This window comes from Perca flavescens, chromosome 24 (assembly GCF_004354835.1).
Source record: "Perca flavescens isolate YP-PL-M2 chromosome 24, PFLA_1.0, whole genome shotgun sequence".
Taxonomy (NCBI): Eukaryota; Metazoa; Chordata; class Actinopteri; order Perciformes; family Percidae; genus Perca; species Perca flavescens.
Window position 1 is genome coordinate 11,950,333 of NC_041354.1, and position 14,698 is coordinate 11,965,030.

Here is a 14,698-nt window from a genome sequence, read left to right on the forward strand (position 1 = left end):
ATTCAGTTTGGAGTTGACTGCTGCTGTGTCATTCACACACAACATGCCTGCACTGTAACAAACACAATGCAATTGTGCGGAATCCATTGCAAAGGAAACCCACGGTGAGAAGACTGACATCAGGCATAAACTGCAACTCACTTTAACTACTAATAATAATGATGTGGGGCGCCTCACAGTGGGTTAAAATGCGTGTGGTTCAGGTTGTATTTTAAATGGGAGAAAAAGCCCCAAACATGTAACATATTTTGACAATCAAATGCAAATTTTAGGCAACAAACAGCTTTTAAATGGCTGTAAAAAATAGTGTGCGAGTGTCTGATCTGCGGACGCTTCTGAGTTCGATCCCACTGGCAGTGTTTTTGACTTTCCTCTCTCCTCAGCTGCCGTGCACACAGCGTCTCCTCAGGGGCGCTTTCACAAAGAGAGTGCCTAATGAATGTGGAAAATGAGAATACCAGTTTGATGAACTCTGTTACTCAATTAGTGCAATTAATTTTCCTGTGGCGCCGCTGAGTAAAATGGAGTCACGGATGATTGAGCCGCTGTTTCGCTATCTTATTTTATTTTTAGGCAGCTGCCGGCGTGCATATCCGTATGTGTGAGAGGAACAGTGAGGGAGAGATATTATTATTTTTTTCTGGGAGAGTCTCATTTTGTTTGTGAATGGAAAAAGAAATTGTGTTCTTGCTTGTTCACTGCACAACGCTGGTTTTGGCCTTATCTCTTCTAAGCTAATACTGTTCACGTCTGATTTAGTCCGCATTGAATTACAAATCTGCCTGCGTTTGGAGAGATGTGGCGGCTCCGTAAAAGGTTGATTCACTCTGATATTCAAAAAAGAAAAAATGAAGCAATGTGAAGGAACAGAATAGAATACAACTCAGTTAATTTGATCCAGGGAGAATTTGTTTTGAAGCGGACAAAAATAACACCCTTCCATTATGTGGGCTTTGTGGTATATTGTGTTATAAAGCAGTACTTTACACCAACAAACTGGAAACTTAATTCCGATCATCATGATATCTTTTACACCTTATTGTAGAATAATAAGAATGATGGGCACAGGTTGCCAAAAAGCCCGGCGCTAAACTCCATATCCATAGTGCTACTATGTGCAAGGCATGCCGACCTGTGGGTGCAATTGCAAGTATGTGATTGGTCAGCGCTACGTGTAAATATTTGATGTCGCATTGCATCATAGAATAGGTTTAATTGGTGTTAAAAGCTCCTGAACTACCTCACACGCCTATGGAATTTAAGCCAGTTAGGTTGTTTTTTTGTTGTTGTTGTCAAATGCATGTGAGTTTTACATGATGAATCTTTTTTTTTTTTTTTTTTTTACTTTTATCTACAGTCTGAGGCAGAAATCAGCGTTTCTGCTGAAGCGATTTGGCCAGATCAGCTCCTAGTCGCTCTCTCAGACCTGTTACCACGCAACCCACGTCAAAGTGCCTGGCATAGGAGGGCCAACAGGCGGGCACCCGGCATGCCCGCAGATGGTAGGGCGGTCAGAACAGGCGGCGCGAATGGTACCCCTCGCTGTTCGCAACACACATCCACACGCGCGCAGAACTGTCGACTGTTGCTTTGTGTGCTAACAGCCAGGCAGGCTTGAACTCCCACTCTGCTCTCCGACGGGCTAATTATTGGGTCTCGTGTCGAAGCGGCTGGGAGACGTTGTTCTCCGGTCAGCGAGTTGTTCCCGCAAGGTAGATAACAACATCGAATGTCAGAATGCCTTGGTGTGTTTTTGTTCTTTTTATTCTAGGTGTTTGTATCATCACAGATGCATACGTTCATTAATGTCCGATAGATATAGAGAAAAGCTGGGGGGGGGAAGGGACTGAACATCTCAGCCAGCACAAATTATACAAGCCCGTTCAGTTAGAGATCTGACACTATTTTCATCTGCAACCGTAGCGCCCTCACTTGGTGTTTAGTGTTAATTATGAAAATGCCGGTTCCTGCCTCATTTTGTCAAATGGAGTCTTAAACTCAACCGGTGGTATCTCAGATGCTGGATGCAAAAGGTGTACGAAGCAAGATTGTGTAATTACACACGAGGGCACGTTCTGCAAAAGCAAATTTAACAGCCGCGTTTGATATCTCATTTATGAGTGTCATACGGGCAGATCCCCATCCTCTTTCTCAACAATCGGCCTGGGAGCCGCTTAAATCAGTCGCCTTTCTGAGTGACAGGTGGATGCCTTGTGGCGCCAGCGTGGCCGCGGTTGGCAGGCAGCGGTGACAGTCGTCCTGCTGCCATACAAGCTGCTCCTGCTGATGAAACTACAGGAGTATCCAGGCTGGCCACTCCTCCCCTGTCCCTTTTCTCTCCATCCATCCATCCATTCATCTATCCATCCACGCTTTTTTCTTTCTCTGGTCTCTTTGGCCTTCCCTGTTTGCCTGATTCTTCTTTTTCCCTTTCTTTCAAATGCTTGCCATTTGCTCTCATCTCTTTTCACTCTTCATTCACAGTAATCCCTAACTTCTTCTCTTCTTGCATCTGTGCCACCTTCCCTTTTTATTAAAATGCTTGAAAGAGTACCAGGAGATATAAGAAGGCTCCAACTAAATACACCTGTCTTACCAGCTTTAGTGGCTGGTCACACCAGCATTGAAGATTTTGCACCAATTTCAATGAATCAAGCGCTTTACTGAATTTGAACTGCTGGCCAGCCTTCTTGACTTGTAGTGTTCAGTTAAAAGAAATTAGAAATATAACCTTTTTTTTTTTTTTTTTTTTTTTTTTAGATCTCCAATGGTATTCTCAGGCTGAATGAAATATTTGTGTGTGTAGTATAAAATGACCTTTGCCAGGGTTCTAAGTCAGGATAGAGGATGGGGATGCATTATAAAGTCTGGAGAAAGACAAACGACTAGAATAACTTTATATCTGAGAACAAACTACAAACAGTAAACCTCTTTCTGCCATTTTGGGGAGTTCTCAAACGGGAATCTTTTTTTTTTTTCTTTCAACCTTGGTCTTATTTTGCTATCACTGATTATAATACTATTTAACTTACTGTTTCTGATTCTGGATGAACTGTGGGCTATCATATACAGAAAAAAAAACTCCCTGTATATCTACAGCAGCATTGAAACGTGTGAAATTTATATCTGTGTGTGGTAGTGCTGCAGCCAGATTATTGCAATTTAACTAATTTAAAGCATCTCTCTTGCCATCGCAAATGCAATACAAGTCTAATTACAGTATGTTAGGCATAGTTTCTGCCTTGTTGCTATGTTGCCTATGTTGTTGTTTCCTATTAAATATGTATCCATTGTTGGTACTTGACGTTCATTAAAGCACGTTAAAATGTGTGTGTGTGTGTGTGTGTGTGTGTGTGTGTGTGTGTGTGTGTGTGTGTGTGTGTGTGTGTGTTTTTAGTGTTGATCCCCAGCAGTAAGATTAATTCCGCAGGTGTCTTTTTTTCTCCCTTGCTCCTTTACTGCTCAAGCTCCTTTTGGCAACCCATCCATCGTGTGTGTGTGTGTGTGTGTGTGTGTGTGTGTGTGTGTGTGTGTGTGGGTGGGTGGGTGGGTGTGGGTGGGTGTGAGAGTGCTCAAGAGGCCTTCAGGTCATGTACTTTATAGGTCTTGGCTTATCTATGTGATTTACAGTCCGGCACTGTGAGCAAGAGAGTGGCAGACAAGGCACGGCATCGATCGACAGACACAAAGTAAGTGTGTGTGTGTGTGTGTGTGTGTGTGTGTGTGTGCGTGCGTGCGTGCGTGCGTGTGCGTGTGTGTGCGTGTCAGTCAGACAGAATATTGCATTAGTGCAAACTTGGCTTCTGCTGCTCAGACTGTGTCCTAATTGTCAGGCTGGAAAACAGATGGCAAGGAATGCTATGTCTCCTCTTGGTTCCTCTGTGTCCCTGACATACACACACACACACACACACACACACACACAAACTTTCATACGTATATTACAATTCTACTCTTCCCCCCTCCCTCACAATAAATGATCTATGTTATGCAAAGTCATTGCATTGGACCCTTGTTTTTGAATACAGGCTGTGACCTCTCAGTATGTTGCCCTGATTTTGTTTGTGTGCGTGTGAGCATGTGTGTAAGAGTGAAGGTCAGTTGAGGGTATCTGTATCGCTACACCTCGGCATCACTGCAACGCCACGGGTTTTGCAGCTTAACGCCCCAACCACTACATACAGTATCTCCCTCTTTCTCATGCACACACACACACACACACACACACACACTAACGAACACATTTCCTTTTTTAATTTAAGTTAACATTAGTCAGTGGCATTCCTAGGTGTTTTTGGTGCAATAGTGGGTATCTGCCTTATTTTAAAAGGTTTTGATGTTAATGGGCGTTATAGTTGTTGCAAAAGCCTGAAAGTAATGGTGCACTCTGTTAGAGCCAAATAGGTCCGACATTAGCACGTTTTTTATATCCGTTTTACTGTAAGAAACCTAGTCAAAACTTAAAGGGCACACCAAACAAGTTTTAATATTGAGACTGGTTTAGCTCACTTTGCTTTGCCTTTTCTCCCGAAATGACTTCCTCGTAGTTGCTCACAATTCCCTGTGGATGGCCGAGCTCCGGAACACTGTGACCACACAACATGGGATATTACTTTCTCCTCCTTTATACTCATAATTTCTCTCACGTTTCATTTCAGTTGTTTAGTCTGTCCAAGTTCGACTGGACTGTCTGACCGACTGTTTGGGATAAAAAAAAAAAAAAAAAAAAACTAAGCACATGCCGGCTGACAGTGATCGGTTGTACTGCCAGGTGCATTAAAGGGGTCGGTGAAAACACACAGATATGACCTAAATTAACTTGGTGAGAGATTGATTTTGCTTTGGGCAAATGAACACACACTGCGTTGGATCTGTAGGTGTACGAGTGCGTGCACGTGAGTTCTCTGGTTGTAATGTCCGTACGGTGTTTGTATGGGCTTCTCTGTGATTTGTGTCACGTGCAATTCCACTTAAGTTCCAACCGTGTGTGTGTGTGTGTGTGCTTATCTTACTTGTCTGTGGGCATTTGTACTCTTGGTTATGACTGTGTGTGTGTGTGTGTGTGTGTGTGTGTGTGTGTGTGTGTGTGTGTGTGTGTGTGTGTGTGTGTGTGTGTGTGTGTGTGTGTGTGTGTGTTTTGGCAGCCTACCACTGCCTTTTAGTTTCAAAAGTGTTTGATTCAGAGCCAGATGAAATCCCTCCTCCCTCAACGGCAGCGATCTGACGGCGTATCTTGCAGTCGTCGCCGCAGGCTAACACATTGCACATACACAGACACAGGTGGATTTGACTCCGTCAGTAATATGGCTGAGGAGCTCATTCACATCCCCTGTTCCCTTTGCTTTCTAGGACATCATCTTATCTCCGAGGGGGAAAAAAAGCACGTGGGAAGGACAGAAATACTAAAACGGACAGATAAGGAGACCGAAAAACACACAAGGACTAAGAGGGAATAAATGAAATGAAGGCAGCGTTACACAAAAAGAAAAAGAATTGATCATTATCTAAATGATTACCAATGAGGCAGGTAAGCGAGCAGATTCCTCTTTTCCCAAATAAGTAGAGTACCTAATGAGTACCGTGTGCACCATTCAGGAAATTAAAGATGAACGTTTGGCGGAAAAACAAATCATTTTGACTTCAGGGCTGTACATTTCCTTTGGCGAATGTTTCCATCTAGATGCAGGATCTACCTAGAGAAAGGTGTTCTGGGTAACAGTCAGTCGCAGATGCTCACACACCTCCCAAGTCTGAACATTTTGTGCAACTCTGCACGTTGAACAAATCTAAATCTTTCATTCAACTTCATGTCGAGATGTGATTTTTATAATGGAACACTGCGACTGAAAATGAACCCGTTAACGCTATATCTGAAACCGGTAGATGTTCAAAAGAAAACCGCTACGGCAACATTCCCAAATGCCGCCAGCTGAGTTTGTCTTTCTTAAAAAGTTTGAGAAAAGTTTGTAACCTCTCAAATCCTGCAGCATAATCCACTTCCCCACTATTGTTACGTGTGCTCAGTATGTTCCAAAATAATCGTTGCTTTGCCAAAGAAATCACGAATACCCTACTTCCTGCAGATTTAAGCAAGCCAAAACATGGACGTATTGTTGGTGGAGTATTCCTTTAAATCAATTCAATGTATGATATCGTGTGATGGTGAGTGGGTGTTTTTAGGAGGGGTTTTAGCTGACAATGTGCTGAAGACATGATGTGCATGATTATTTGCTGATGTGAATGTACATAATTACACTATAATGCTCATAAGCATATGTTTTAATGTGCGTGCAGCCATGTGTGTACGAGGGTTTGACCTTAATGTGCAAAGTGGTATTTTTTTTTTGTTGGTGCTAATTTGTTTGTTTATCATCAGCTTTCAGGACCTTCTATCTCTTCCACACACCTACAAATACACACTCCACCAGCATGCACATGTGTGTGTGTGAGTGGCTCACAAGTAATGACCAGTGGCAGGTAGAGAGGTGATGGATTGCCTGATTAGTGGTCTGGCAGGGCTCTCCTCACAGATGGGCTGTTAGATGTGGGCATCTGGCCCTGACTCACACACACACACACACACACACACACACACACACACACACACATATAGTGTGAGAGAGAGATATAGTGTTTAGGCCTCCATACCTTCACATGTCTTCCACAGAGGCATGGATGCTAAAATAAAAACTTGTCTCCCCTTTCACCATCTGTCCCTTGTCTTCACTTACCACTTCTCTCCATTTTTCTCTTGTCCTCCCTCTCTCATTTTTTCATTCTCTCTTCCTCTCTCTCTCTTTGTGTTTGTGGTGCCATGCTTTGCTCGTTAGTCAGTGTAATTACCAAGGAAGGGGAACAGATTAGGGCGTTTACACGGCAGGATGTTTACATGCGCGGACACACATGCTGCCCGTATCACGGTGCAAGGGATTAAACCTGCACACACACACACACACACACACACACACACACACACACACACACACACACGCACACGCACACGCACGCACACACACACTTACTTAGAGGGATAAAACACACCAATGTAATGCAGAACTTGCATGCATATCCATGGCTCATAAAAATAATTGTCAAAACAAACATTCAAACACATGTATGGAACAGAAATGTACACTTATGTAAATATGACATGTGCACACACTGAAAGACACATACTACAGTATATGAGAAAAATAGTTAAGGAATGGACCAGGGGTCAATGGGAATGATTGTTTGCATGAGAAACCTACTCACACACGTAAGTTTAGCCATCCTACTATTACATTTTAATATATTCATTTTTAATTAACCTTTATTTAACCAGCAAAGCCTCATTGAGGTGTTCTTAGACAGCAAACAGACAGTACAGACTAATAACACAAAATATGTCACAAGTTTATATTTAAAGGAATAGTGTGACATCTTGGGAGATATGGTTAATTGCTTTTTTTGCCAGGAGTTAGATAAGAAAATTAATACCACTCTCATATCTGTCAGTTAAATGTGAAGCGACAGCTAGCAGCTGGTTAGCCTAGCTTAGCATTAAGACTGGATGCAGAGGGGGCAGTTTGCCTGGCTCAAGAAATAAAATATTTTATTATAGAAACCACTATCTATCAAACAGTATTTTGAGTCTGAGTTTGTACTTGGTTGTTCCCCTGGGTGGGTGTCAAGCACCATTAAACTCGTTGTCAAAATGATAGCATGCTTGATGAGAGCCAAAATCCAGCCAGGACCTGGACATCTCGCCCCTAAAATGACAAACTGAAGGTAATTTCAAAGTTTAATCGCCCCCCCGGCGCTCTCTCCTGCTCATGAAGTTGCACCCGACACCCTCACAGATCTCGTGCTTCCCACTGTGCACGACTTCCTGCACGATGCTCCGCCGACATGTAATTTAATTTCAAATGTGTTTCCGTGTCAACCTGCAGGTGCACGCCCAATGAACTGAACTGCTGACGTGACACTAAGGGAGCCTCTTTTACTGTGTCCCCCTATCAGTAAATTTGCCAACAGGGCTCGAGATAGCCAACCCCTCCAGAGGGGGGGCTAATCCAATCACACGGGGGGGTGGGGGGGTGGGTGTAATGCCATGCGGATCCCAGCGTTTGATAGGCTCCCCCGCTTCTCCATCCAGCGTGATGATAATGGCATGTGTCGTATGCTTATTCAGGCTCAAAGTAATATCATTTGTAGCGTTTTCCTCTCTGCCTTCAGCCTTCGCTCCATAAAGCTAATCACAGTGCTTGGCTTTGGATTGGGAAGGGCGAAGAGGGGAGAGAGTGGAGAGGACAATGGGAGTAAGCAGGGGCTAATGGCATTTTAAGGGTGGGGAACCACTCCCATTACTTATGATAATGAAAAGCAAATGCACACACCTTCAGGCTAAAGGTACATGCATAAGCTTGTTGTGTGTTCCCTTTGTTGCATGCACATTTCTGTTAGATAGATAGATAGATAGATAGATAGATAGATAGATAGATATTTCACAATTTTATTCTGAGCCTTTGAGTGTGAAATGTTTCCTCCGGGTGATATCATCCAGAGGACACCGAGCTCTTATTGAGTTAATTAAACCGCAATGAAAAGATGTAAAAGACTAAAGTCTAAGACTCGTCTAGCAATGCTGCTGTAAAAATGCAGTTTTCAAGTTATAAAGTTGTTCCATGCACTGAGAAGAGTTTCATAGGAATTCAAATAAAAAAAATCACAACAAGCTTGACTAATAAACCGAAGAGCCTCTCGAAATCCAAAAGGGTAATACTTTTTTGGCAGTTGACATTTAAATCTTGGGAGATGTTACAGTTTTTAAAAGTACCATCATTTTTTCTTTTTTATCATCATCATTTTGTAAGGCTCGATAAAGTATTCTAGTTTGAGAGGAAACTATCCCACACTGAAGACACCAACCAGTTATTAAACATGTAAAGCATGCAACGACAGGCTTACAAGCTCATAAAAGCTTGTATAATTTCCATCTACACACACACACACACACACACACACACACACACACACACACACACACACCATATCCTCTCTCTCTCTCTCTTCTTACTGAGTTGAGCAGACAGGTTTTGTGTAAACAATGCGTGAAAAGTGGGTGAAGTGTCCAGAGAGATGGATAGCAGTGACTTCTGTTCATCTGCTTGTCGGCACTCTCCTCTTTGCCAAATAATACATCTGTGTCACACACACACTGACTACGTGTGTGTGTGTGTGTGTGTGTGTGTGTGTGTGTGGGCGTGTGTGTGTGTGTGTGTGTGTGTGTGTGAGTGTGAGATGACTTCTCTGAAGAAGGTTGTACAATTCAGTTTGATATCATTGGCATTGAACACAATCCATTGTTTTTCAGAATCGTCCAATACTGACCTTCTTGGCTGGCTATAAGGTTGTGTAGGGATGGAGACATATTGTAAAAACAATGGACAAAGGACAAACCACAATTCTCTGTCATTTTCATTGGATGCACATTTATGTATTATTCTGGCTGCTCTCCAGTGGGTCTCTGGGCCATTTATGATGCAGCAACAAAGCCTGCCCAGTGTGTATAGTTAAACTATTGATGCATTATTGATGTATATAAGATGATACTCGTAACCAGATGGTTCAGTCAACATAAAATGGTTGTCAACACCAAACCAGCAATTCAAAATAGTACTGTACTATCACTTAAACACAGAGCGCCACCTAGAAATGCTGCAGGACATCATACAGTACCCTATAATGTCATTATTAGTGTGTGTGCTGTGAACGATCTACTGTGTGTGTGTGTGTGTGTGTGTGTGTGTGTGTAAAGGGGGTTATGACATACTCGGAAGATATACTGTTTCCTTCCAACACCACCCCCCCCCCCCCAGCCCCCTTGTCCTTTCAAGGTTGGGGATTACACCGCAGAGAAGTGGAAGGGAAGGGTGGTCTTTACACACTCTGCAGAGCATACCTACTCACCCTTTTCCCGCTCGTTCTCCCTCCCCTCCTCTCTTAATTTCCCCCCTCCTCATTCCACTCCTCATCATAATTCCATAACCCACACCCCCACACCCTTCCTTCTGCTTCTCTTTTTTTACCTTCACTTCTTATCAGTCTCTGCTCTCGCTGCTCTTTACTGTGTCCTCTTTCACCACCACTCTCTGGCTCTGGCTCGAAAAAACACACTCCATCTGTGTTCATTTTGAAATGTCCACGCTCTCGACTTGATTCAAGGCTGATTGTTGAGACCCTGAGCACATTGTGCTAACTATGTTGAATGTGCAGGAGCCCAAGGGCGAGAATGAGTGAGCATTTGGCTGCTTACAGTCACAGAGAGCTAGCTGTTTGACAACAGTGTTGCATTATGAAGTAAAAACTGCTCTGTACAGAATGACACATTGGTTCAGTGTGCATTTATCAGGAATTGTAGTTGTAGTGCAGTTGAGGTTGAAGGCTAACTTAGTATTTTGGCTCATTGAATTTTAGGAGTCTTAATATGATTAGGTCTGTTTTTCTGCATCTTAAATGCATGAAATGAATCTTTGCTTTGAATGTTAAAGATTTCAGTACCCATCTGGCATAATGCCTGTATCGGCATATATGTTTTTTGGGTAATACTACTACTGCTTCTTTGTATTTGTCACTTCTGATAGTATGTACTGACAAACACTTGTATCTTGATAGATAACTAGACAAATACACAACATTACGTCGTTAATCGATGGCTAGAAAGGTTTCATATCCGTTGTTTTTGAGGGCAAGGAAGAATGTTGACTGTATTTCATATGGCATATCCCAATACCGAGAAAGCAATGGTTAAGCAAAGCTGGATTGATCATAGAAAGAGAGAGTTGGCGAGCACAGAGGAAAGGATGGCACAACAGACGGTTGGAAGGTAAAGGTAGGAAAATGAAAGATCCACAAAGCAGGTGAGGGGATCTGTGCAGCCATGGATTGATATGTCCACTAATCCCCGACTGTGTTGACAGGTGGGTCCAGTCAACCCTACATTGTGGCTTTGCCAAGCGAGGCCCACAGCAAACCAGCCATGCCAGGCTTCAGCTGTGGGCATGGGGGCCTGTAAGTCTGCCCGGTGTACCACTTAACAGACAGAACAATGTTTACTGGTCAGGGCCCCCGGCGAAATGTTATTGTTTGGACATGACACACTGGCCTCATGGGACTTTCAATATCTGCCAAACAGACGGTAGTAAAATGGCAGGGTATACACATGAGCAAACACACTTCACGACAACTTCAGATAAAACTTGCACAACTCTCCCAAGCCACTTAAAAACCGGAGAATCGCCTGATCCTGGCACCCCAACGGCACAAATATAGAACCGAGACTCTTCATAGTTTGATATTTATGTATTCAGGATGATAATTAGGTTTCCTGCTAACAACAGGGAGCTGCCACGTGGGTTGGAAGCTAGCTTTACCCGTGCTTTGGCACATTTAAGTCGAGCCAAATTAGGAGCTATTCAGAGATGTCACCATTAACAAGAAACAACAACAACATAAATTTAACAAAATGTTTGGTGGCATTACTCATGCAAAGTGGTGACGTTGTGGGACCTTTCCGAAGATACCACATACGTACTGTAGTGTGGTCAAAAGCGTGTAGACAGCCACATGTGATTGCCATTCCAAACCATAGGCGTTCATGTCTTACTTATAGCAAGGCTTCCCACAAGACTCTTGAAACTGTCTGCGTGGGTTTGCTCCCATTTAGCCAAGAGCCAAGAACCGATTGGGTCGGGCTCGCAATCAGCATCCCAGAAAACCATTCCTTTATGCAGGAAGGGCCTTCCTTAAACTGTAGCATTACATTTTCTGTTAATTTGAACTAAGGGACCAGTGTCCGAAATTAACTCTCTGGGCCCTATTTTAACGATTTAAGCGGGTCCAAATCCACTTTTGCTAGTTTGACTTTGGAACAAAGGGTCCGTGCGCCGGGCGCAAGGTTCAAAAGGGTTGTACTTAGTGTCTTCGTTAATTCATAGGTGTGTTTTGGGCGTAACATGCAATAAACCAATCAGAGTGTCATCTGCCATTCCCTTTAAAAGCCAGGCGCGTTTGTACCTTGGTGCATTGCTATTATGATGGTGGATTTGCACCGTAATATTTTTATTTGTAATCTTTTGCATGTTTGTGTGCTGCTGCGCTTCTGTGTGTGTGTGTGTGTGTGTGTGTGTGTAACAAGCAGAGTGTGCGTGCGCTGTGCACGAGCCTAGGCGCGTTTTACTAATGCCCTGTTAAAATAGTAATGAAATGCTGCGTTATTGACTGTAGACCAGGTTTTTGTTGGTCAGTGGCGCAATCACTTCCCCCTGTCTCAAGATGGCAATACGCCAAGAATGCACCTGAACACACCTCCCTGTAAGACCAGCACGCCCATGGGTGCGCAGATGGGTGCAGGTGCATTTGCTATTTAAACGACGCGGGCGCTGGAGGGGAAATCGACAACTGCGTCGGTCTTAAACTAGCGAATACACTGGCGTCGGGCTTTACGCTGTGCTGCGGCGGGTGAAAGATAGGGCCCTCTGACTCACCGGCCATGTTGGCAGGTAGCTGAATAAATCCACCGGCCAAGCATCTTTTTTTTTTTTTTTTTTTACCAGCCTAAATTTAAAATTGTGTTTTCTTTGTAACTCTCCTTGAAACTCTCTTGTTGGTGTTGCAGGTCCTACTGGTTTATTCTCTGTTTTCATTGACTAAAAACTGCCTGAACACTAATCGAAAACAGACTATTCAGCTTCACCAAAATGAAGACTGAAAAACAATCGCTATTTTGGTACAAACATTTACCCGCCATGTAGTGGATAGCTTTCTTAGATCTACTCGCCAAATGAAAAATTTAAAATGTACCCACATTTGGCGTTTGGCGCGAGTGTTAATTTCGAACACCGTAAGGGACCTTGCCTAGACTATGAAAATAAGTCCCATTACTGCTGATTCCCTTTTTTTCCCTAAAATGTCCCACCCCAGATAAACATGTCGCTCGCTTCACTTGTGTGTGTTCGTTTGTCACTGAATAGCTGATTTCCAATCACAACCACTTCACTTTATTCCTTTCGGTGGCATCAAGTGTTCCACTCGGACGGTGGCTGGGGCCTTGGTGGAGTCCCTGAGTATCACAGCCCTGCCTTGATCTTGTTTATTTAGTATTCCACCGGAACCCAGAAACGAGGGATAGAGAATGAGCAAGCTGGAGGAAAAATAGGAGGAAAAGTAGAGGGTGGCTACCTCACCCCATTGCAACCTCCACACTGTGCTCTTTGACACTCGAAAGAACTTCCACCCTCTGGTAACTTTTCAAAGGCGCCAGTAATGGGTCTTTGAAGCAGCCATCAAAAATAAGTGTATTTTATCCTCTCTGTTTTTTTGTCAGGCTCAATGCTCTAAGGGGTTGGATGACTTTTTGTCTGTGAGTTGTATGTATGAGAGGAAGAGAGACAGAAGGAAACATAAAGAGACTGAAGGGCCTCACAGCCAGAGAACAAGGAAATGTGTTTTTTTTTTTTCTTTCTTCTGCACCTTTAGACCTTTTATCTTATTTCTCTCAACTCTTTTGCTCGATCTCTCTATTCCTCTCCAATTGCTGTCGAGGGGTTTTCAGGACCAACATGAATGCCGAGGGAATGGCAGAAATATTGTATTTTTTATTGTTATTGTTTATGTGATTCTTTGCTTTTTGTACCTTTTGCTCTACACTTTTTCTTTATTTTTTTTTTAGCTTTGTCTCAAACACTTGCTTGATGGTCTCAGACAAAGCCTGTCATTGAAATGCATTTTGTAAGGCCCTTCTTCACTTGCAGAATACCGTTAGAAGGCGGTCACACTGTTGAATGTGTAATTAGCTGCTGCATAAATAAATTCCACGTTAATTTGAAGCGCCTTTCAATCTGCATCAATCTGCATGTCACTCTGCATGTCCTGAATCTGGTCTTCCATATCTGGCAGGTCTTTCATGGGTGAAATTATCTAGCTTCGCAGGAAGTGATGTTTTCTTTGTCTGGCTGCAGCAACGATATATAACTATATAACTATAACTCCATCTAAGATAAAGTCCTCTGGGGGGGAGAAAAAAAAGTAGCAAACTCCACCAAAGATCCTATTAAAATATCCATTTTGTTGACCGACAGTTAGAGGAAAACATGGCTTCTCTGACTGTCTTTTTTTACTACAAAGGTCATGGAGTGAAAGAGCATGTATCTGTCTCGGATGTGTTTTCGGTATCAGTTGCAGTGCGTCCTCAGCTAACCCCCGGCTGCACATTGCAGCGTGTGAGTACACAGCCTGGCCAGATGACGCTTCACTTGGTGGGTGACTTCTAATATAATTGCCTGTGTGTTTGACTGTGTGTTTGACTGTGTGTGTGTGTGTGTGTGTGTGTGTGTGTGTGTGTGTGTGTGTGTGGTGTGTGTGGTTTCTGCTGAATAAAGCACTTTGCTACACCTCTTGAGTGGATACTTCCAGATACTTTGCTCTTTTGTAACAGTTCTCTTTGTGCTCTTACTCTGAATAAAAGCTGGGACTAAGTTAGTATTAGTTTGCATGCAACAATCTAAGGAAACTTTTTTTTTTTTATCATGTTAATGTTCCATTTGACAATTTTTAGGACAGTTAGTGAATTAACAATGTAAGAAGGCCGGCCGTGTTTATGTGCATCTGTAGCTAACAATTGGGCAATTTCACTTCTTTAATGAGTTTGCAGCTCTGC

At 43.1% G+C, this 14,698-nt stretch overlaps 1 protein-coding gene across 5 annotated transcripts in view; it reads left to right on the top strand.

The window, feature by feature from the left end:
* The window catches only part of LOC114550836 (receptor tyrosine-protein kinase erbB-4), a 269,352-nt gene that overhangs the window by 89,613 nt on the left and 165,041 nt on the right, over positions 1-14,698 (top strand). The window contains exon 1 of one of the 5 annotated variants that reach the window (XM_028571748.1): positions 5,478-5,527. The exons of the other annotated variants lie outside the window; for them this stretch is intronic. Within the exon in view, the coding sequence (XP_028427549.1) occupies positions 5,509-5,527 (19 nt within the window). The 5' untranslated portion in view covers positions 5,478-5,508. Of the gene's footprint in view, positions 1-5,477; positions 5,528-14,698 lie in introns of those variants that run through there. 5 annotated transcript variants of the gene reach the window in all.